The sequence below is a fragment of the Microcebus murinus genome, chromosome 3, assembly GCF_040939455.1.
Source record: "Microcebus murinus isolate Inina chromosome 3, M.murinus_Inina_mat1.0, whole genome shotgun sequence".
NCBI lineage: Eukaryota > Metazoa > Chordata > Mammalia > Primates > Cheirogaleidae > Microcebus > Microcebus murinus.
In genome coordinates this window covers 31383302-31408543 of record NC_134106.1, presented here as the reverse complement: position 1 = coordinate 31408543, position 25242 = coordinate 31383302, and the positions used below count along the sequence as shown (strand labels likewise).

Below are 25242 nucleotides of genomic sequence, written 5' to 3'. Positions count from 1 at the left end.
AATTAATCACTTCTTTATTAGAAGTCGTAGGGTACTTTTCTTGTTCCTGTAATGACATTTATTTCTATCTATCTTGCGGTACGCTGAGTTGTTTTGGTCTATTCTTACTAGTTTGTAAGTTCCTTGAAAGCACATTGATTTTTGCAGACCACACCACCCGTCGCCACAGTCCCTTGCCCAGAGTAGGCATTCAGTAAATGTTCAGTGAACAAATGAATGTTGAATGTGAAAAGAGGATAAGGCATTTAATGGAGGAAGTCAAGGTTATAGAATCATTAAGTTTTTAGACCTTTGCATTATACTTTCTGCAAATGAAATCTTATAGGAAGTCATAAAGAAATGAGAGTTAAAACAGGCATAATCTGGCTGAAAAGGGGAGAAGGAGAGAACAGAGCCCCTACTTGCTTACTGTGCTCCCCTCCCTTGCCTTTCCCTGGAGCTCTGAGAAACATTTAAAGTTCCAGGAGGCCAGGCACGGTGGGTCACACCTGTAATCCTAGCACTCTAGGAGGCCGAGGCAGGTGGATCACTTGAGGTCAGAAGTTTGAAACCAGGCCGAGCAAGAGCAAGACCCTGTCTCTACTAAAATAGAAAGCAATTAATTGGCCAACTAAATATATATAGAAAAAAAATTATTAAAAGTTAAAAAAAATTCTTAAAAAAAACTCCAGGAAAAATAATTTCAAACCACTTTTCTAGGCCAATTTTTCGAAAGATGAGAAAATAAAGCCCTTTGAAACTGACTTGCTAAAAGTCTCATGGCAAGTTGGTTTAGAGGCAGACCTAGAACTTAAATCGAGAGCTTTTTTATTTCAAATCTAGTAATTTTTCAACTTTGCCATGGAGTCTAATAGGTTTATCACTAACAAATACTGAACTGTCTAGTTAGAAAGAGTTTTGAAATCTTTTCAGGATAGTCTTATGGAGATGTTCAGCCAAGAACTGGAAATTTGGGTCTAGATTTGGTTGCAACAAAGGGAGTCAGCTGCCTGGGAATTAGAGGTGAAACTAGGGGAGTGGATAAGATTGCCAAAGAACAAAATAAAATGAGGAGGTGTGTTACTGGGGATACAACTCAAACGTGTTTTATGAATGTCCATGCCATTTTTCCTGGATAGAGCTTCTCTCCAAATTCTTATCTGGCCTCCTAGACAGAACCCAAAGCATTCCAGTATGACCCCAACCAGAAATAGGGCACAGCCAGCAGAATCCTGGACTGGTGGAAGGATAGCATGAGTTGGACAGAAACAAAGAGATTCTGCTGAAGGAGCACATAAAATAAGTGAATACTGGCCGGGCGCTGTGGCTCACGCCTGTAATCCTAGCTCTTGGGAGGCCGAGGCGGGCGGATTGCTCAAGGTCAGGAGTTCAAAACCAGCCTGAGCAAGAGCGAGACCCCGTCTCTACTATAAATAGAAAGAAATTAATTGGCCAACTGATATATATATAAAAATTAGCCGGGCATGGTGGCGCATGCCTGTAGTCCCAGCTACCCGGGAGGCTGAGGCAGAAGGATCACTTGAGCCCAGGAGTTTGAGGTTGCTGTGAGCTAGGCTGACGCCATGGCACTCACTCTAGCCTGGGCAACAAAGCGAGACTCTGTCTCAAAAAAAAAAAAAAAAAAAAAAAATAAGTGAATACTTTCACTTCTCATCAATAGACCCACATACACACAAATTCCTTTGTCTTTCTTTCTCAGGTATGTGTTACAGGATGGGAGTCCATATATGCGCTCCATGAAACAGATTTCAAAGGAAAAGCTTAGAGCAAGGCGCAACAGAACTGCTTTTGAAGAAGTGGAGGAAGACCTGCGGCTCTCCCTCCACCTCCAGGACCAGGATGCTGTGAAAGATGCGGTGCCAGACCAACAATTAGATTTTAAGCAGCTCCTGGCCCGATATAAAGGTAATGCACCCCTTCGGGTAATGTTACAATTCTGCCAAAGATTTCCAGTATTTTTCCCCCATCATGATTCAGAAGAAGAAAAATGTGACTCTTATTTAACAGTTATATTGTCTTTAACTCATCAGAACAACCTTAAGTTTAGAAAAATAGCAGTTCAGATACCTATTTAGATAATTGTTACTATATTTAGCAGTGGACTTTTTTTTTTCTGATTATAAAAGAAATATGTTAGAGAAAAACTGGGAGATAGTAAAATATAAATTATATTCTTGAGTATTTTATAACTTTTTATTTTAATGTGATTTCAAATTTACAGAAAAGTTTGCAAAGACTATACAATGAACTTTGAGACTCTGAACTCTGAGACTATTTTAAAAAATAAGAAAGAAGACCGGGCGCGGTGGCTCACGCCTGTAATCCTAGCACTCTGGGAGGCCGAGGCGTGCGGATTGCTCGAGGTCAGGAGTTCGAAACCAGCCTGAGCCTGAGCGAGACCCCGTCTCTACTATAAATAGAAAGAAATTAATTGGCCAACTAATATATATATAGAAAAAATTAGCCGGGCATGGTGGCGCATGCCTATAGTCCCAGCTACTTGGGAGGCTGAGGCAGGAGGATTGCCTGAGCCCAGGAGTTTGAGGTTGCTATGAGCTAGGCTGATGCCACGGCACTCACTCTAGCCTGGGCAACAAAAGCGAGACTCTGTCTCAAAAAAAAAAATAAAAATAAATAAGAAAGAAAATTAAATAACGTTCCCTAGCACAGTTTTTAAAACTTTTCCTAGTTTTTTAAAAAGTGATAATCAGTCATTTTAAGTATACTTGATTAGTTAAAACTATCAAACTATAATTTGAGACAGAGTCTTGCTTTGTTGCCCAGGCTAGAGTGAGTGCCGTGGCATCAGCCTAGCTCACAGCAACCCCAAACTCCTGGGCTCAAGTGATCCTACTGCCTCAGCCTCCCAAGTAGCTAGGACTACAGGCATGCGCCACCATGCCCGGCTAATTTTTTCTATATGTATTAGTTGGCCAATTAATTTCTTTCTATTTATAGTAGAGACGGGGTCTCACTCTTGCTCAGGCTGGTTTTGAACTCCTGACCTTGAGCAATCCGCCCGCCTCGGCCTCCCAGAGTGCTAGGATTACAGGCGTGAGCCACCGTGCCCAGCCAAACTCTAATTTAAAAAAACAACAACAAAAAAACAGAACCATTTTCAATTCTCTGCCTTTCTTTTTTTTCCCTGTTAGCTAGTCATTTCTCGTTTTTGAAAAGTCTGGCTATTCATAATCTTGGCAAAGAAAATTAGTCGTGCTCTGCTTTTCTCACCCAAGGACATCCTTGTTTGTGTATTTCTTCCTTCTATTTCTTCCTTTAAAATTTACCCAGCATGGGATTCACTCCACCAGAACAACATTGTTTAGAAACTGCTTTTGCCCTTTTTCAAACTTCTCAGCATCATAGAGGAAGCCTCCCTTCCTTAATACCAACCACAGTTATTTTGTTCCAGTTAGAGTATCTTTAGGGTGATGGGCCATTAGGAGGAGCTGAGAACAAAAGGCCACAGCCTTTGGAGAGTTAGTCACCCCAAGAATATGCTATTTGTTTTTTAAGGAGCTGAGGCTTATAATACAACCCAAAAAACTGTATCTTTTATTAGGCCTCCAATGGATTGGAAGGAATTTATAGACCCTCAACCTGAGGGTCTATGGATACACTTCAAGGATGTCAGTCAAGCCATTAAAATCACATTTGTTTTTCAGGGAAGATCCATAACTTATCATTTTCTCAAAGGAATTTAAAGGTTATAAATCACTGTTATAAAGATGCCTGTGAAAGCTGTGGTGTCTTTCCATTGATTTCCATAGGTTTTTGTTACTTAGACTTCAAGTTGATCTGACTCATGATTTGGTTGAATCAGGAAGGAGATTTAAAGTGTATTTGACTTTGATTTTGAGTTTTGTTTCCACAAACTAAACTTTTAATAAATGTGTGATGAGTAAAAGAGGGGAAGGGAAGAGGAGAGTTAAAAGTGCCCCATCTTGGCCGGGTGCAGTGGCTCACGCCTGTAATCCTAGCACTCTGGGAAGCCGAGGCGGTTGGATCGCTCAAGGTCAGGAGTTCGAAACCAGCCTGACCAAGAGTGAGACCCTGTCTCTACTATAAATAGAAAGAACTTAATTGGCCAACTAAATATATATATGTAAAATTAGCGGGCGTGATGGTACATACCTGTAGTCCCAGCTACTCAGGAGGTTGAGGCAGAAGGATTGCTTGAGTCCAGGAGTTTGAGGTTGCTGTGAGCTAGGCTGACGCCACAGCATTCTAACCCGGGCAACAGAGTGAGACTCTGTCTCAAAAAAAAAAAAAAAAATGTGCCCCATCTGGGCCTTTCCAACAGGGGCAAGAGCCTACTTGCTGTGTCATTGTTCAAGCAAAAATTACTTATAGTGAGGCTGTATTTTCTGAGAGACTAAAAGAAAAAAGCTCATTTCTATACATTAAGCATGAAAATCTGTGTTATTAAATCAAACCCACACTTGCCGAGTTCATAGGCATATTATCTTCAATAAGGTATAATTATCCTTCTGATTTTTACCTTTCTTTCAGGGGTTAGCAAATCAGTCATCAAAACAATGTCCATCATGGATTTTGAAAAGGTTAATCTTGAATTAATAGAGGCCTTATTAGAGTGGATTGTGGATGGAAAGCACTCCTACCCCCCAGGTAACTGCTTCTTTACTCAGACCTGAATGACCTACATGTTAAACATTCAGTCCTTGGCTAAATGAAGTCTAGTCATGAGCGTCTGAATCACATGCAAATTCTTTACACACAGAGACAAGATAGTAGTATTAAGACCACAGGCTTTGGAGTCTGATAACTTCTCAGCTCTGCTATTCAGGAATCCTATAACCTTGATTAAATCCTTATCTTTTCTGTGCCTCAGTTTTGTTTGTAAAATGAAGACAATAATAAATCGTCTTATATAAAACTATTTCGAGGATTTAAAAGAAATATGCAAAGCACTTAGCACAGTGCCTAGCATATAGTCAATGCCCAGTAGACACTACCCCTAATAATAATAATATTATAATTATATTAATACAGCTGACCCTTGAACAACACGGGGATTGGGTCATTGATTGCCATCCACTTGTCATAAAATGACTTTCCTTTTTCTCAAATCATATTAGAGTCTATAGGTATGCCTTTCTTATAGCAATCTTGCACCCACATAAAAGCTGCATTTTCACTCTGAGATAAAGTATTTCACAAAAAGTGCAAGGTTTTCACACCTGCTGGCGTAGCTGCAGCAACAGCTTCACAAATCTTCTTTTTTTACAACGATCCTTACACTGGATTCATTTATCTCAAAATGGCAGGTAGCCACAGCTGCAGGCCTCAATCTACGGTACAGGTCAAGCAATTAATTCAATTTTTTCTTGAAATTTCATGACTTTTCTCTGCTTTTGGGGAGTACTTCCAGCATCATTAGTTGTCACAAGTTGCACTTCCTATGGGTCCCATGGTTTTATTCAAGGTGTGCAATCTTGCACTGAACACAATGAAAAATATTCAAGAACCACTAGAGGTCACTTTTTACCGTGATATGCAATTTACTGGCGTGAGGAACTGCTCACATGGAAATGATTAGCATCACACATTTTAAGTGAATACTCACAACACTTGAGCTCACTGCAATAGCAACAGGAGGTGGCTACTAAATTATTACTGTAGTACAGCATTACTACAGTTAATTTTATGCAATTATGATTTAATACTGCATCTTTATGTTGGTTTACATTTCTCTTGACTATGAATGGCATCATGTGTGGTCTGTTTGTGTGCACAAGTTTGTTTTTTTTTGTTTTTTTTTGAGACAGAGTCTCACTTTGTTGCCTAGGCTAGAGTGAGTGCCGTGGCGTCAGCCTAGCTCACAGCAACCTCAAACTCCTGGGCTCAAGCGATCCTTCTGTCTCAGCCTCCCAAGTAGCTGGGACTACAGGCATGAGCCACCATGCCCGGCTAATTTTTTCTGTATATATTAGTTGGCCAATTAGTTTCTTTCTATTTATAGTAGAGACGGGGTCTCGCTCTTGCTCAGGCTGGTTTCGAACTCCCGACCTCGAGCAATCCGCCCGCCTCGGCCTCCCAGAGAGCTAGGATTACAGGCGTGAGCCACCGCGCCCGGCCACAAGTTTTTTTTTTTTTGTTTGTTTGTTTTTTGAGACATAGTCTCGCTTTGTTGCCCAGGCTAGAGTGAGTGCCATGGCATCAGCCTAGCTCACAGCAACCTCAAACTCCTGGGCTCAAGCGATCCTCCTACCTCAGCCTCCCGAGTAGCTAGGACTACAGGCATGTACCACCATGCCCGGCTAATTTTTTCTATAAATATTAGTTGGCCAATTAATTTCTTTCTATTTATGGTAGAGACGGGGTCTCACTCTTGCTCAGGCTGGTTTTGAACTCCTGACCTCGAGCAATCCGCACGCCTCGGCCTCCCAGGGTGCTGGGATTACAGGCATGAGCCACCGTGCCTGGCCTGTGCACAAGTTTTGATAACCTTTTATAATAGATTTATGTATGTTTTATTGTAGAAAATGATAAAGTAGACTAGTATCTATGTATATTTTATGCCTTCATGACATACCTAAATTTTTCTTATTTTTTTTAATATTTCTAGGCTACACAGTTTGTCTGCTAGTTTTTTCAAATTGTTGCAGATCTCCAAAAAATTTTTGAACGTATTTATTGAAAAAAATTTCTGTATAAGTGGACCTGTACAGTTACTACTATTGTTATGATCACTGTTACTACTACTGCTACTACAACACAGCAATCACTACTTTTCCCTTACTCGCAGTCTTCCCGTCCCAGTGAACATCTTAACCTCACTTGTAGCGCCTCACCCCCAGAATGAATACCCCAGATGTTTTCATAACTGAATCCTTCACATCATTCAGGTTTCTGTTCAGATGTCACCTCTGCAGACCACCCTATCTATTAAGGTCTTGCCCCCTTCTCTATCAGAATGCCCGAAAATTATTTTTATTTCCATTGTAGCACTTAACACTGTCTGAAATGAGTTTTGCTTACTGTCTCCTTCAATAGACTGTAAACTTCTTAAGAATAGGGATTTCTTGTTCACCACTATATTTCTCATACCCTGGAACAGTGCCCGGAATATTTAGGTTCAGAGTAAATATTTGTTGCATGAATAAAGGAAGAGCAGCCAATGCTGGGTGATCATTAAATGGAATAATGGATCAAAAATTATTAATACTTTATATGCTCATATGGTACTTAAGAGAAATGGGAATGGCTGCCCTTTTCTGCTTTAATCATTATGTGGTATTTTCTGAAGAGATTTGTGAGCCATATAAAATGATTAAAAGAGCCTTGTTTTGCTTTTTTGGCAAGTAGTCAGTATTGGCTAATGCATTATCACTGGACTAAATATCTTGTTTCATCTGAAAGGGAAAGACTATCATTAAAAAAATCAAGCATAGCAACCAAAAATAAATATTACAAAATTATCTGAATTCAAAGCACAGTAGATATAGTGATTAGGGAGTCAGTGAGATATTTGTGAATATTAAAAGATATCCCTGACACAGGTGACCAAGCCACAAGGACAGAGCAGATCATAGGGCACATAAAAATAGAGACAAATTTTTTTCCATCCACATAGATTATTTTTTAGTAGAGAGGGGCATGGAGTATGTAATGGAAAGAGCACAAATCTGGTGCCAAAAACCCTAAGTTTGTGTCCAAGCTCCATGCTTAACTGACACTGTGACCTGAGTTGCAAGTTATTGAGTCACTTGTAGGGGTCCTAATAACCTTCTTAATGGATGGCTAGGAGGATTAAATGAGATAATATATGTCAATGTTCTTTGTATACTCTGCAGTATTAAAAATGCTGCAAGATCTCTTCAGCCTTCTTCAGAATTCAATTTTTGTGATAATTTAGATTCCCTATTTATTTCATGAGGAGGATAACTGTGACTAAATAATAGGTAATGAGTTCTTTGTGGGCAGATCCTTATTTTATATCCCACTGCACCTCACACAGAGCTGACATAGTTGTGAGATTAAAGGAGAGGCTAGTAAAGAAGACATCAATTTCATTTCAGAATAAAACAAAAGAAGGTGATTATTGTTAAGTGACAGCTCTTATCACAGAAATAATGCTATATTCAGTTGTCACTGCTTATTTTCTCTCATGTAAAATGTAAAAGCCCATAAACGGTTAATATGACATGGCTAGTTAATATTCTGTCTCTGTAAAATATATCTGAGTTTAGATTACCAGATTGGCCAGCAATTATAGTTTTTTTATTTCCAGTAAAATATTTATGGATTTTATTTATTAGTAGAGAGAAGACCTTTCTGTCTTGTAAGGTTAGAAAGATAATAAAACGTCTGTGGCCACTGCGCTGAAGAAGTATGTTATAAATGAGCTTAGCTAATGATTCTTGGCACTGTATTTATAAGCATTATGCTTTTCCACATCTCAGTTTTTCCTGTTGTAGAGGATAATATTACACCATTTTGTCCCTTATTAAGTCAGAGAATGTATGAAAAGCATGATTTACTTGGGGACTTTACAAAGAAAACTGAAAGTGAAAAATTCTCAGAAAATTGCATTTTTTGGTTTAAAATAGCTTAATAATCTGTATTAGTTTTTTTTTGCATTTATTATATTTTTTTATATATGTATTCAGGTGCTATACTTGTATTTTTACCCGGGCTGGCAGAAATCAAAATGCTTTACGAACAGCTACAGTCTAATTCTCTTTTCAACAACAGACGTAGTAATCGGTAAGCTAATTGCTTTCTATATCCTCAGTCATCCATTGTAGTTGTCTACAAAAATGCATAACCAGAAAGGTCTCTTTTATAGTTATTACCCTCTTTAAAACTAGTATCACTCTTCAAGCATATGTTTATTTATGCCAGCTGGAAATGAACAAACCGATTTGCCCCAGGAAATCAGTTATTCCCATTTTATTAAAGAGAACTATTTCTCTTTACTTGGCATAGTGACTCAGCAAACTTACATGTAATTGCAAGTTGCCAGATTCCCAGGGAGCTGGGGTAGGTAGCGGGGAAGCCAGCATTAGTAACAACAAAGAAATCCTACCATTTTGAGAGGAAATCATTTTCAGTGGTGCCTCTTCCAGTAGCAAGACACACTGGGTATATCATCATATCTAAGGAGAAAACTATTTGACAAACAAACACTCCCTAGAAGTGTAAGAATGAGATTTTTTAGCTTACATCATTGTCTCTGCCTCTCTTTCTCTGGATTTAAAGGCAAAGAAAAAATGGTTCTTTGCTAGTTAGTATACTCTAGGTTTGTTACTTATAGGATATCAATTATTTATTCCTCTTGATTATTTGCTGCTTAATTACATATACTCCAGCATTTTTTCCAAGTTGATATTAGATTTTTAGTTTCAATAACTAAGTAAATATTTTGTAAGCCTCAGAAAGAACCTTCCCATTAGAAGAGCTGGGCCTTGAGGACAGGTTGTAGAAAAGCTCCTGATACTTGGAGTCATATTTTTAGTTTTAGTAGAAATTCACTCACTATACTCCAACTTTAGTGCTTTGTGCTACAATACTTAATGCGCTTTTATTTCCTTTCAGGTGTGTTATTCATCCACTTCATTCATCTCTATCCAGTGAAGAGCAGCAGGCTGTGTTTGTAAAACCTCCTACAGGTGTAACTAAGATTATAATTTCCACCAACATTGCCGAGACATCCATAACTATCGATGATGTTGTCTATGTCATCGATTCTGGGAAAATGAAAGAAAAGAGGTATTCTCTTTTGGTGATGTGAAGGAGGGGCTAAGGATGCCCTATTTAGGTTTAGGAAGGCACAGCTGTTAATGGCTAATGCTGCTAAGCTGCATGAGTTACTGTTTGAAATAATACTTTCTTTAGGAAAACTGTATGTGGATGTGTGAGTAACTCTATAGCCAGGACCATGAATCTTAAAGTCAAAACAAGGGTGGAAAGCTTAAGGTTTTACCTTAGAAGCAATGAATTACTTTTCTTCTCTTTTTCTCACGTGATTTTACATGTGCCTGGAAAAAAAAATTGAATAAAGAAACTGTTGTGTAGTGGCACTAAATACCATTTAAATCAGTACTGGCTGTTTCTACCAGGGACTCAACTGTCCCAGAACACACAGGGCACCGTGTCCTTCTATAGGAGTAAGATGGTTCATCTATTCTGTCCATGCCAAGTAGTCTTAGCTACATTTTTATAAAATAACTATTTTATATTTTCTTTTTCTTTATAGATATGATGCCGGCAAAGGGATGGAAAGTCTAGAGGATACTTTTGTATCTCAAGCCAATGCTCTGCAAAGAAAAGGTCGAGCAGGCCGTGTTGCATCTGGGGTCTGCTTCCATCTATTCACTAGCCATCACTACAATCACCAGCTTCTAAAGCAACAGCTACCAGAAATACAAAGAGTGCCATTGGAACAGCTGTGTCTAAGGTGATATCTTAATTTTTGTGTTCTGCTTCCAATAGAGCTAAATGTTCTCATCCTATTAGGTTCCAAGTTTTCCTTTTCCTACTAGAAGACATTTTGCTAACAATGGACGTGGATGGGCTGGGCGCAGTGGCTCACGCCTGTAATCCTAGCATTCTGGGAGACCAAGGCATGTGGATTGCTCAAGGTCAAGAGTTCGAAACCAGCCTGAGCAAGAGTGAGACCCCATCTCTACTAAAAATAGAAAGAAATTAATTGGCCTACTAAAAATATATATAGAAAAAATTAGCTGGGCATGGTGGTGCATGCCTGTAGTCCCAGCTACTCAGGAGACTGAAGTAGAAGGATCGCTTGAACCCAGGAGTTTGAGGTTGCTGTGAGCTGGGCTAATGCCATGGCATTCTAGCCCAGGCAACAAAGTGAGACTCTATCTCAAAAAAAAAAAAGAATGGACGTGGATGAACTCATTCATTTGTGAAGAAAGAGCTCCTCGGTGTTGCCTTTACTACTCCTTTTAACTTTCTGCACATAAAGATCTCTTACATTGCAGAGCATGGATTGCTCTAGAACTTAAGAATAAATGTGGGGGCTGGGCGAGGTGGCTCACCCCTGTAATCCTAGCACTCTAGGAGGCCAAGGCAGGAGGACTGCTTGAGGCCAAGAGTTCAAGACCAGCCTGAGCAACATAGTGATACTCCAGTCTCTACCAAAAGTACAAATAAATTAGCTGGGCATGGTGGCACGCACCTATAGTCCCAGCTACTAAGGAGGCTGAGGCAGGAGGATCACCTGAGCCCAAGAATTTGAAGTTACAGTGAGCTATGATGATGCCTAGGTGACAGAGTGAGACCCCCATCTCAAAAAAAAAAGAAAAAAAAAAGCATATATCCAGGAAATTGTAAATTATTATCATTCAAAAAAGAAATTATTCCTCTGTGTCATCCTGCCAGAAATAAAATTGACAAATTATTCTTTTTGTTTTCTTTTTCCAGAATTAAAATTTTAGAGATGTTTAACGCTCATAATCTCCAGTCTGTGTTCTCTCGGCTCATTGAACCTCCACATGCAGATTCTCTCCGTGCCTCAAAAATACGATTACGAGACTTGGGAGCATTAACTCCAGATGAAAAATTGACCCCTCTAGGCTATCACTTGGCCTCTCTGCCTGTGGATGTGAGAATCGGCAAACTGATGCTACTTGGGTCTATCTTCCGCTGTTTGGATCCTGCCCTCACCATTGCTGCCAGTTTGGCCTTTAAGTCTCCTTTTGTAAGTAAATAATCATCTAAACTGGAGTTTATGCCATAGGTCTCTAAAGGGATTATGGGGGACCAAGGGGGACTGGGGTGTGTGGGCCCCCTAAAAATGTCCTTGTGAGTATGTCGGATATGAACTTTTCAGGGCACAATTTCATTCAATCCTCAAAGAGATCCATGCCCCAAATAAAGATTAAGAACTAGAGATTTGGCTGGGTGTGGTGACTCACACCTGTAATCCTACCACTTTGGGAAGCTAAGGCAGGAGGATCATTTGAGGCCAGGAGTTCGAGACCAGCCTGAGCAACATAGCGAGACCCCGCCTCTATAAAAAATAGAAAAATTAGCTGGTAGCGGTGGCACACACCTGCAGTCCCAACTACTCAGGAGGTTGAGGCAGGAGGATCGCTTGAGCCCAGAAGTTTGAAGTTGTAGTGAGCTATGATGATACCACTGTACTCTAGCCCGGGCAATAGAGTGAGACCCTATCTCAAAAAACAAAACCTCTTATGGTCAAGCATATGGTCTATCTTGGAAGGTGTTCCATGTGTATTTCAGAAGAATGGATATTCTGCTGTCGGGTGGAATGTCATGCTGCCTTTATTTTATTTTATTTTTTTATTTTTTTGCTGGGCTCTGTAAATGTAATATTAATCTTCCATATTTAATCCTTTTCTAACTGACCATCTTAAAAAAAAGGAATTGTACTTAAAAGTAGAAACTAAAATTTTATTAGCTGTTGTATTAGCTCTGAAGTTATTTAAATATACAAAAATTAGAGAGTAGCACTGTAGTTGGTTTACAGTGATTTTCAATGGTGTTGCAGCCAGGACCTTGGTTTAGCTTGCTATGAGCAACTACTACAGCCCATGCTGGGGTCTTTAGAGCTTGAGAAAACAAAGGAACATCATTGGATTAAAGAACTAGTATGTTTGGAGCAGTGAAAATTAACTTCTGCTAATTTTACAAATTTATAGGGAAAAGGAGGACCTGTAAACATTATTTTAAAAACTAGAAGGAGAACATTAGTTACCGGTACAGAAGCAAGAGAGATTCAAATATAAAAGATAAACAAGAACCTGTAAAATAAAGATACCTCAGAGATAACAAGATTCTAGGTTTTAGATGTAGTGTTAGAATGAGTGGCTCTTTGATGACTCTTGCCACTTGAAACTAAAAGACCTAGAAGAGCTTATTTTGGGTGGACAGATGGACTCAGGACAAATAAGACTGTTAGCTTGCCAGCTACCACCGTAATTATCTTTAATCCGCTCGCCCGATGATTACACTTTGTTCCACACAAACTGCTGTCCCAGGGCATCTGGCTTCAGCAACAGGAGAGTGCCATTTCAAACCTCAGATCAAATGTGTCCTTTAAATCCAGTTTTCCTCCTTTAGGTATCTCCCTGGGATAAAAAAGAAGAAGCTAACCAGAAAAAGCTGGAATTTGCATTCGCAAACAGTGATTATCTAGCCCTTCTACGAGCATATAAGGTAAGCATATAACCTAATAGTTTAGCTGTATTACCAAAGTCGGCCCTAAAGACAAAATAAGTTCAGTTTGATTTTCTCCAAAATTTAGGGATGGCAGCTAAGTACAAAAGAAGGTGTGCGTGCAAGTTATAATTACTGCAGACAAAACTTCTTGTCAGGAAGAGCTCTGCAGGTGAGTTGTTTCTGTGGCTGTTTGTTCTCCTCCTTTTCTATTGTAGTAGCTTACCAGAGGATGTTGCAACTTTAGCTTGCCAGTCCTATCTTGACATTGAAAATGTTATTTCTGAAATCTGTTTTGCTTTAGCAGCTGTGTAAAATGGACCCCTGAGCTATATAGCATCATGCCTTCTGTACTAAGCCTTTCAATTGACCTCTTTTTCCTCTCTTTGGTAAATCTGTATCTACTTATAAGGGTAGAATATAGGTACTCTGAAGATAACTGCTTACTGGAAGTCAGTTTTTGCAATAATTATACCAGGCACTCTTAACCTGGATCCACAAAGCCCTGAAATTGTATACAAAGTTGTATGCTTAAATATATGTGCATTATTCTGGAGAGAGGGATCATAGCTTTCATCAGATTCTCAAAGGGGGTATGACCATCTCTAATCCGCTTACCTCTCACCAAAACGAGAGTATTGATACTAAACCAAATTTTCTTTGTTAAGATTCACGAAACAAACACATGAATGCCAGGTTCCACCCCAGACCAATTAAATCAAATCTACCCAAAACCCAATGAAAGTGTTTAAAAATATAATCTAGAGTTAAAAAAGTGGTCTTTGGATTTTCTGGATTTTTGTATTTCTGTGTCACGGTTTCACTCTGCCAGTTTGTATAAGTGAATACTACCACGGGGTGAATACTTATGAGCCTCCGTGCTGTCCACTGAAGTAATACATTTTTGTAGTCATTCATTATTGTAAGACTTAACACTTACCTTCCATGTTGATGTCCTTGCTTACAGCCTTTTTCACTTCTTTCAGGAAATGGCCAGCCTGAAACGACAATTCACTGAGCTGTTGTCGGATATAGGGTTTGCGAAGGAGGGTCTCAGAGCAAGGGAAATTGAGAAAAGGGCCCAAGGAGGAGACGGTGTCTTAGATGCCACAGGAGAAGAGGTAAAGAATGTGAAGTTAGTTCTTATTTCTCTTGATTAGCACACAAATGAAATATTAAGCCAGGAACACTTGTATACATTCTTCTTCTCTTTAGCCCTATGAGCAGTGGGTGAGTGGCTTTCTTGACTTCTTTCCACAAAGAAGGGTATGTTAGCATTCCTAATAAGAGAATGGTTTTTCTGTTCATTGTTGCCATTGGTTTTGTTTTTTAAATTTCACACTAGTTCTTGATAAGTTCGGAAGAGATCCAACAGCCTTTCCAGTAATGTTTTTTTTACTTAGAAATAATTTTGTTCTAGCAAAGAGATATAAATTAGATGCTCTTTTTTGCCTTAAGATAGAGATCAACTGTAATATAATGGTAAATTCCAGGGCACAGACAGAAGCAGCCATATTACTTGGTAAAATTATTAAGGAGAGTAATGCTGTGTTTCTCTCACAGGCAAATTCAAATGCTGAGAACCCTAAGCTGATATCAGCAATGCTGTGTGCTGCTTTGTATCCAAATGTCGTGCAGGTAACAAAACATTTTTCCTCAGTCCTCCTGTTTTTTGTTTGATTTGTAACCAAGGGATATAAATTAAGACATGCACATTCGGCCAGGTGTGGTGGCTCACGCATATAATCCTAGCACTCTGGGAGGCCGAGTTGGGCGGATCATTTGAGTTCAGGAGTTCAAGACCAGCCTGAGCAAGAGCGAGACCCCGTCTCTACTAAAAATAGAAAGAAATTAGTTGGACAACTAAAAATATATAGAAAAAATTAGCCGGGCATAGTGGCACATGCCTGTAGTCCCAGCTACTCGGGAGGCTGAGTCAGGAGGATCACTTGAGCCCAAGAGTTTGAGGTTGCTGTGAGCTAGGCTGACGCCACAGCACACTAGCCTGGGCAACAGAGTGAGACTCTGTCTCAAAAAAAAAAAAAAAAAAACAGTAGATGGAAACATGATTCTACTATAGTTTCCCTTTGTCCTCTACTCTGGACTAAAATTGGTTAAGAGCAAATCAGTGCTTTGCCATAGGACGACCTGTAGCCAGCCTTCTGGAAGCCCTACCTGAGTGTGCTCTTGGACTTTTACCTAAGTTTTGATTGTCCAGCCCTAACAAGAGACTATTTCAAGGTTAGAAAGAATTTGAATTTGATTGAGTCAATTTTCAAGGCCTCAACTTTTTTGTTAAATGTTCAGTTAAGCTCTGTTGATTCGTTTATGGTTTATTTTCTGCTTAACATTTGTATGCATTTCAAACCATTTGAAATGTACTTTTAAAAATCATTTGGATATAGATTTACTGGTTTTTTGATATTGTTTTATTTGAGATAGACGCTCTGTTGCCCAAGCTAGAGTGCAATGACACCATCATAGCTCACTGTAGCCTCAAACTTCTGAGCTCAAGTGATCCTCCCACCTCCGCCTCCTGAGTAGCTAGGCCTAAAGGCATGTACCACCACTCCTGGCTAATTTTTTTATTTTTCTTGTAGAGATTGGGTCATGCTGTATTGCTCAGGCTGGTGTTGAATGCCTAGCCTCAAGCGATCCTACCACCTTGGCTTCCCAAAGCACTGGGATTATAGGCATGAGTCACCACACCCAACCAAAAAATATATATATAATTTTTGTGTGTGTATATATAAAGTAAGTTTTTCATGTTATACTGGGAATGTTATACTGTTATTATGTTATACATGTATACTGGGATTGGATTGACATTCAGATCCCTGGTCCAGAGTGTTGCCAGCTGGATCTTTGCACCTACTAAGTACAGAACCAAAATATCAACATAACTTCTCCCCCACGTGGCTACTGTGTGGTATAGTCTCCCAGAGCTACTGTACCTACTCTACACTTCTGGGTGGTACAAAAAAAAGTATGCTTGTACTGCTTTCAAAAGGGAAGAAACATGGCCGGGCGCGGTGGCTCACGCCTGTAATCCTAGCTCTCTGGGAGGCCGAGGCGGGCGGATTGCTCAAGGTTAGGAGTTCAAAACCAGCCCGAGCAAGAGCAAGACCCCATCTCTACTATAAATAGAAAGAAATTAATTGGCCAACTGATATATATATAAAAAATTAGCCAGGCATGGTGGCGCATGCCTGTAGTCCCAGCTACTCGGGAGGCTGAAGCAGAAGGATCGCTTGAGCCCAGGAGTTTGAGGTTGCTGTGAGCTAGGCTGACGCCACGGCACTCAACTCTAGCCTGGACAACAAAGCGAGACTCTGTCTCAAAAAAAAAAAAAAAAAAAAGGAAGAAACAGCAAAGCTGTTCAAGCAAGACTGATTTTGTGCCATTTTGTGCCAAGGGATACTTCCTACAATGAAAATGTATATGTGTATATACATACATACATACTTTTTTTTTTTTTTTTTTTACAAAAACTTGTTTAGGTGAAAAGTCCAGAAGGGAAATTTCAGAAGACCAGTACTGGAGCAGTCAAAATGCAACCAAAATCAGCTGAGTTAAAGTTTGTCACCAAGAATGATGGATATGTACACATTCATCCTTCATCCGTGAACTACCAGGTCAGAACGATGGGGTATACTTACATTTACATATCGCGCGCGTCCTGGGGTAAGAAACACAGTCCCTTGTATTCAGCCAAAGCTTGTTCTATCACTTGCTGTCCACAGCAGCACCATGACTTAGAGGAGGTTGAATAAGTATAAACAGACTGAAAATTGGACTATTTCTGGAAAGACTATTTTCATTTCAAGAAAATTCTACTTTGTACAAAAAAACGCTCAAGCCTGCTTTCAGATATAAAATTATCTTTGCAATGGTGATTTAAGTCATGGCTAATTACATCACTGAATTGGTGCCTTAAAAAGAAATGATTGACCTATTCTTACTGATTCCCACAGCACAGGCTCTCACTCAGCCTGCTGCTGTGAGGCTTCCGCCCACACGGTTCCTCTGTACTCATCCAAGGTCATGAGTAACCTGGCTGTCAGACCCAGAGGGCATCCCTGGTCCTTGTCATACTTGCCTCTTGAGTGATATTTGACCTTGTTGACCTCCCTTCCTCTTGAAACTATCCTTGGTGTTCTTTTTGCTTCTGAAATATCATTTTATTTTCTCTGATCATCCCCTCTATCTCCTTTGCTAGTTTCTCTTCCTTTGCTGTGAAATCATGGTTCTGTCCTTTGTCCTTATTTCCTCATAGTGTATGTAGGCTTCCTGAACCACCAAAGGCACGACATCAAAGTTCCTCCTGCCTTCTACACGCTGACACAGACCCCCAAGTGTACCCAGATGTGGCTTTTTCTGAGTTCTCCTGCTAGAAAACATCAGCTGGATGTCTTCTAGTCACCTTGGACTCAGAAGCTGAAAACTTAAATTCATTATCCCCAATTCACTCTTTTCTGTGTGCTCCCTGTCTTAGTGAACACCATCCAAGTCAGAACCCAGAAGTCACATAGAATCCTGTTTCTTTATCCTTACTCTAATCCAATTTGTCACCAGGTCTCAGCAAGGCCACCTTTTTTACATCTCTAAGATTTGCCTATTCCTAAGATCAAACCAGGAATCTCTCTTGCCTGAAGTACTGTGATAATCTTACTTCTGGTGCTTCTCTCCTACCTTCTACACCATTGCTGCCAGAATTATCTTTATAAAACATACATTTGACTACAGTCTGCTTCAATCTTTTTTTTTTTTCTTATTGGCTCTTTGATCTTGGAAAAATGCTCAAGGAGGAAGGGCTGAAGATCTAATCTTCATATTCAGAGTATATTACAAACTCTTACATGACCCTGCACATCTGGCCCTTCCTATGCCATGTGCCCCACAACCCCCTCCCTCTGTCATTCTGTGTGCTCTAACATTACCAGGCTCTGGATCAAAAGCAAAGTAACAATAGAGAGAAAGAAAAACTTAAATAAATTATTAGAAAATTTTTTAAATTTTCAAAATAAAATGAAAAAATAAATAAATAAAAATAAAAAACCAATACCAGGCTATCAACTCTGTCCCCCAATGCCATGCCATTGGGCATGCTATGCTATTCTCTGGTCCTAGAATGACATTCTCATTCCCCAGCAAGCCCCTATTTCAAGCTTCCATTAAAAATCACTTCTCGGTCCTTGCCTGCGAGAGTGGCCACTGCGTTGGTGCTCTGGGGCTTGGACCCTGGCAAAAAAAAACAATAAAAAAAAAAAAAAAAAAAAAATCACTTCTCAGCATCCCTCTTCCTCTAAGTTGCTCTTCACTCCCACTGTTCCATCATTACATGGTGTGATCACATAGTTCACTGGGACACTTATCACATTAGTTTATGGTATGTCATCCTCATGGAATTGTGAAATCCCTGAATGTAGGAATTGAATTCTATTCATTATTATAGTCTTAATTTCTAGCAGAGTGCCTAGCTAAGGGTGGTGCTCAATAAAGGTTTCAGGAGAGATGAAGAGGGAAAAAAAGAGAGAATAGAGGAAGAGTTTAAACTGTTAGGGCTGGTCAGTCACCGAAACTACTGAGGAAAGTGTCGTGTCGCAAAGCATGAAAAGGATTTCCTTAAGCTCAGGGGAGTTTGAGGGCTAAGAAATCATCTGCTCTCTCAGCTACATGTGCTCTTAGGAACCAGAGGCCTGAGTAAGCTCCATTCCTCTCCTCTTTTGAGTCTTTTGAGTTCACTGTGACAGATTCCAAATGGTTCGTGCATCCATTCAATCTCTACTAGCCCCTACTCTGTGCCAGGCACTGTTGTAGGCCAAGGGGGACAGCAGATGAACCTAGACAGACAAGGTCTCTGCCCTTGAGGTATGTTCTAGTGAGGAAGACAGGCAAGAAATAAGTAAACAAATAATCTCGGGTTAGTGACAAATGCTATGAAGAAAAATAAAGCAGGGTAGAGAGATCGAGAGTGACAGGAGAGGGGCCCTTTCATGTAGGGTAGTCAGGGTGGACTCTCTGAGGAGAACACAAGTGAGCAGGTCCTAAGTGAAGTAAAGAGCCAAGCAGATACAGAGAGTAGAGAGAACAGTAGGCCATGAGGTAGGAGCATATTTGGTAGGTTCCAGGAACTGCAAGAAGGGGCCAATATAAGTGATGTGGGACCATTAGGAGTGAGAATGGTAGGTGACATTAGGACAAGGTCAAGCCATGTAGGATCTTATAGGCTACAACAAGGATTTTAGATTTTATCCCTAAGAAACCATTGAAGGGTTTTGAGCCATAACTGGACTTATGTTTTTTAAAGGCCACTGTGGCTCTTCTGCCATGTGAAGACACAGTGTTCATCCCCTTTTTGCCCTTCCATCCGTTTCACCATGTGAGGACACCTAGATGGCACTGTCTAGCAGGAACAGGCCTTTACCAGAAACCACCACACCTGCCAGTGCCTTGAGCTTGGACTTCTCGGCCTCCAACACTTATAAAACCTGAAATTTGGGAAACTGTTGCCATTTCAAAAAAAGATCACTGTGGCTCCTGGGTGGAAAAGAGACTTTGTAAAGATGCAAGAATAGAAGCAGGGTCTACATTTTAAGCAGTGGTCTCTGTGAGGTGACAATGGTTTGTATTAAGGTGGCAGCTGTAGAAGTGGTGAGAATGTGTCCATCCACTATATAGTTTGAAAATAGAGGTGACAGGACTTAGTGACAATATAAATGGAGTAAAGGAAAAAGGATGACTCCTAAATTGGGGGCTGGGTAAATGGGAGAGTCATTCCTGAGATGGGAGCACTGCCAGGAGGGCGAAGCAAGAATTCCTTTTGAACACAATGACTTTGAGATGCTTATTAGATGTCCAAGTGGAGATGCAAGTCGGTAGCCACACACGTCTGGAGCTTGGGAAGGGTGCGGGCTAAGATAAAATTTGAGAGTCATTAAAAGACAGGTGGTATTTAAGTCCATGGGACTGGTGGGGATCCCTTTATGTTGCCAGTGACATCGTTGTCATCATCTGCGGTTTTATGTTACAGGTCAGACACTTTGACAGTCCCTACCTGTTGTACCATGAGAAGATCAAAACTAGTCGGGTATTCATCCGCGACTGCAGCATGGTGTCTGTGTACCCATTGGTCTTGTTTGGAGGAGGTCAAGTAAATGTGCAGCTTCAAAGGGGAGAGTTCGTTGTCTCCTTGGATGATGGTTGGATCCGTTTTGTAGCTGCTTCCCATCAGGTAAAGGGATGATTTGTTCTATGAGGCTCAGGCCATGAGGAGCTTTGATAATATGAAGTATGGGGCATTCCATAGGGACAAAGGACAACAGAGCTAATTAAGGGTGAATGATGGGTGTACAGTGGGACACTAGGAAAGAATGAGGCCAGGGTGGAGCCCTAGTAAAAGTTCCAGAAAGCACACTAGGAGGGCAAGCCTGGGGTGGGTTGGGGTTGGTAGAAAAGGTTTAGGACAGAAGCTATAAAGTGAGAGTGTTGGAACTTCCTTATTGTTATACAAATAGTATATGTCCACCAAAGAAAAGTCTGAAAATACAGATAAGCAAAAATAAATAAAAATTACTGATTCTACCACAACTATTAAAAAGGATAATGGTCCTGAATTCTCCTTTTATTCTAAGGTCTCAATTATTCACTATATGGAGTCTCTTTAAAATACATTTCATGGGAGTATATGTTTAAGAAATAAAAATTCACTTTAACAACTTGCATCCATTAGAATTTGTATGTTGAAAGAAGCAGAACTCAGACATTAAAGGAAATTAATTGGCATATTTAACTGTAAAGTCGAGAGCAGCACTGTCCAAGAGAAGTATAATGTAAGCCACATATATAATTTTCATTGTTTTAGTAACCACACTTTAAAAAGTAAAAAGAAATAAATGAAATTAATCTTAATATATTTTATTTAACCTAATATATCCAAAATGTTTTAATTTTAACATATAATCAATATAAAAATTATTGAGACAGCTTACATTCTCTTTTCATACTAAGTCTTCAAAATCTGGTGTGAATTTTACATGCAGAGTCCATTTCAGTTTGGACTGGCCTCATTTCATGTGGTCATTAGATCAGCCACATGTGTCTAGTGGCTGCCATATTGGACAGTGCAAATCAAGAGGGCCAGGCGGGGTTGGTTTGATTTAGCAGCTCAGTGATGACAAAAACCTGGCTGACCTTGTGGTAGCAAGATGGCTGCAGTAGCTCCTGGCATCACATCTGTGTGGCATACTGTCCAGAAGGGGAGACAAAAACCTTGCCCAAAAGCTCCATTAAAGCTCCCCTCCTAAACCAATCCCTGTGGCCAAAGAGACATCCTGGACTCAAAGGCCTAGAGTACTGAGCCATATACAGGTGGACTTGTCTGAGTTAGAGCAGGTTCCAAACTGCATGGCTGCCACACCTTGGGGAAGGAGCAAAACAGATGTTGGGAAGACATCTACCATGCCAGTACATCAGCATAAAAGCATAAAGTGTATCCTAAAGCTAAAGAGATTTTTTTGGTTTGTCTAATATCCATTTTTAATTCTCCATTTTCCTGCTTCTTGGGGAAAATTGTGAAAGCTGATGAAATTTTAATATGGAGAACATTACATAAAAGCTATACTTCCAGATTTAATCTTTCCTTTAAATGAGTTGTGATAGAGGAGACTTTTTAAAATGGACTTCATTTAGTCTATTACAAAATAAAAATGTATTTAGTTTTTTTTTCCTCCTAATGGAGTTCAAATTAATACCAGCCCCTGGGAGGCCGAGGCGGGAGGATCGCTCAAGGTCAGGAGTTCGAAACCAGGCTGAGCAAGAGTGAGACCCTGTCTCTACTAAAAATAGAAAGAAATTAATTGGCCAACTGAAAATATATAGAAAAAAATTAGCCGGGCATGGTGGCACCATGCCCGTAGTCCCAGCTACTTGGGAGGCTGAGGCAGGAGGATTGCTTGAGCCCAGGAGTTGAAGGTTGCTGTGAGCTAGGCTGATGCCACGGCACTTTAGCCAGGGCAACACAGTGAGATTCTGTCTCAAAAAAAAAAAAAATTAATATTAGAAATCTAAGCAATGATAATCATGACTGGAGTATTTCCCTCTAATAACCTGTCTTCCCCTGTTGCTCCAAGCACTGCTGATACTGTAGCTTTCATTTTAGGTGGCTGAATTAGTAAAGGAACTTCGCTGTGAACTTGACCAGCTCCTCCAGGATAAAATAAAAAACCCGAGCATAGATCTGTGTACGTGTCCTCGAGGATCCCGGATCATCAGCACAATTGTGAAACTTGTCACCACGCAATAAAGACCAGTCTTAGGAGAGTGCTTGCTACTCACCTGCTTCTTGCTCACCTGGGAAATGACAGCAGCACCTCTACCTCGAACTAACACCTGTGCTGGGGCCGGCCCTGGTGGAGGAGCCCGGACATGCAGTGCTGAGTCAGCGAGGCACCACACATCCTTAGGGACATTTTCCAGACTTTGTATTTCTCACAAAGCCTTGGGCACTCCCAGCACAATTTGGAGTGTCACTGGTGAGACAGTCTGAAACCCAGCTTACCTGTCTTCTCTGGGACTGTTCTGGAGTGAATGAAATTCCCCTGATAACACAGAAGTGAATGTTTAATACAATTCTGTTTTAATCTATACATTTTATTCCTGCTTTTTACTGAGGTGAAACAGGCATGAGGAGAAATATCCATGGTTGTTTTGTTTTGTTTTGTTTTGTTTCTGTCAGAAAGGCTCAACTGAGAGAAGTCAGAAAAGAGAAGGAAAAAAACAAAAACAAAAAAAATCATGTGAGCAAGAAAAATAAAACTTTCATTTTAGGCTATTAGCTATTGAGTAAACTTGATTTGTGAGGGATTTTTATTTTTACTCATTAAATATCAGCTTAAAAAACAAACATAATGAGTCCTGTCTTAGTATCAAAATGCAAGCTGGTCTTATTCATAACACTCCTATTAAAAGCAGATCAAGGCCGGGCGCGGTGGCTCACGCCTGTAATCCTAGCTCTCTGGGAGGCCGAGGCGGGCGGATTGCTCGAGGTCAGGAGTTTGAAACCAGCCTGAGCAAGAGCGAGACCCCGTCTCTACTATAAATAGAAAGAAATTAATTGGCCAAATAATATATATAGAAAAAATTAGCCGGGCATGGTGGCGCATGCCTGTAGTCCCAGCCATTTGGGAGGCTGAGGCAGCAGGATTGCTTGAGCCCAGGAGTTTGAGGTTGCTGTGAGCTAGGCTGATGCCACGGCACTCACTCTAGCCTAGGCAACAAAGCGAGACTCTGTCTCAAAAAAAAAAAAAAAAAAGCAGATCAAGAGGAGTATCTTCATTCTCTAAGTTCTCCATGTAGGAATCTTTACTTCGTCTTATGAACTCACCCACATCCTATGGCCATATTTCACATTACCTGAAAGAGAATTTTAATGATTTTCCCAGGGCAAAGCTGGCATGATTGAAGTAGAAGAGATTACCATTCTAGCATTCAGGTTTATACCCATAAAAATGCCTGCCATGAGACTGCTTATTTTCTTTTTTTTTTTTTTTTAAGTGAGAAATGATTTTGCTATAGACTGCTTATTTTCAACCACCATTTAGGTTAATAGGGCATAGCATTTTGAAAATATTAAATAAATTTACATTTTCCTTGGATATTTATCAGTGTGAGCAGGAAGGATCCCAAAGTGCTAAGTAGAAAAAAATATTCTTGTGTTTGTCTAGCCCTCAGGACAGTCACTACAGGTTTCATGCTATAAATAGAATTCAAACTAATCCACAAAACCATCTCAGTGAAAAGTGTTCCCTTTGCAGGGGTATTGCTTTAGTTTTCAGGAAATCTCCTAGGCTGTCCAAAATGATCATTATGAAGTGTGTTTAAGCTTCAGTATACTTAAATAGCTTAGACTCTAAGCAGTATTTTTAAAAGGCATCAATTCATGTCATTTTAAATAAAAATCATGCATATGCATAGCACCCACAGAATCTAAATTCTGACTTGTTGCAACAAGGCTGGGACCTTAAGAAGAAATGAAGGAGAAAACTGCATTAACCCTCTTAAAAAAATTTCTTAAAACCAGTTTCCAGCCAAGTGTGGTGGCTCATGCCTGTAATCCTAGCACTCTGGGAGGCCAAAGCAGGCAGATCGCTCGAGGTCAGAAGTTCGAAACCAGCCTGAGCAAGAGCGAGACCCCGTCTCTACTAAAAATAGAAACAAATTAATTGGCCAACCAAAAATATATAGGAAAAAAAAATTAGCTGGGCATGGTGGCCCATGCCTGTAGTCCCAGTTACTCAGGAGGCTGAGGCAGAAAGATTGCTTGAGCCCAGGAGTTTGAGGTTGCTATGAGCTAGGCTGACGCACGGCACCTCTAGCCTGGGCAACAAAGTAAGACTGACTGTCTCGAAAAAAAAAAAAAAAAAAAAAATATAGTTTTGACTCTTGGTGTTAACAGTGAAGTTCATGCTGCTCTAACCAGAGCCATGTGCCCAAGTGGACCTGAAGCTTTTAACACAAGTTTGCAGCAGAGCGTATACCGTGTTTCCCTAAAAATAAGACCTACCCATAAAATAAGCCCTAGCAGGATTTCTGAGCATTTGCACAACATAAGCCCTACCCCGAAAATAAGACCTAGTGATGGTCGTGGCTACGCAGCATATCTGCACAACCCATGCATTTCCTGGCAGAGCAGTAAAGAAGACTAGCAGCCCTTCTCTTCTGCCCCATCGTGACAGCTACAATCCCAGAGGTGACTGGAAAAGTGTGGGCAGCCCCAGCAACAAGGTCAGCTCCCCATGTCAGGTCTCGGCCATCCTGTGTGTGCTGCAAGCTGAGGCTTTGAGCGGAAAATAACACATCCCCTGAAAATAAGCCCAAGGGCAGGCGTCCTCAAACTACGGCCCTCCGGGTGTTTTTGCAGTGGCTGCCAGTCCTCCTTAGCCAACTCGTCCCAGGCCCACAGTGCACGCTTTCCAACGGTCTGAGGGACAGTGAACTGGCCCCCTGTTTAAAAAGTTTGAGAACCCCTGCCCTAGGGTGTCTTCTTGAGGAAAAATCAATATAAAACCCTGT

General features: G+C 40.4%; 1 protein-coding gene across 1 annotated transcript in view; it reads left to right on the top strand.

Moving 5' to 3' along the window:
- DHX57 (DExH-box helicase 57) overlaps positions 1-23091 on the top strand; it is a 53283-nt gene extending 30192 nt beyond the window's left edge. Inside the window, exons 12-24 of the mRNA XM_012788496.3 lie at positions 1700-1905; positions 4513-4629; positions 8634-8730; positions 9562-9735; positions 10223-10423; positions 11413-11689; positions 13075-13170; positions 13259-13342; positions 14157-14291; positions 14734-14808; positions 16671-16805; positions 20204-20404; positions 22331-23091. Coding sequence (XP_012643950.2) covers positions 1700-1905; positions 4513-4629; positions 8634-8730; positions 9562-9735; positions 10223-10423; positions 11413-11689; positions 13075-13170; positions 13259-13342; positions 14157-14291; positions 14734-14808; positions 16671-16805; positions 20204-20404; positions 22331-22474 — 1942 coding nt within the window. The 3' untranslated portion in view covers positions 22475-23091. The remainder of the gene's footprint in view (positions 1-1699; positions 1906-4512; positions 4630-8633; positions 8731-9561; positions 9736-10222; positions 10424-11412; positions 11690-13074; positions 13171-13258; positions 13343-14156; positions 14292-14733; positions 14809-16670; positions 16806-20203; positions 20405-22330) is intronic.
- The last annotated feature ends 2151 nt before the right edge of the window (positions 23092-25242 follow it).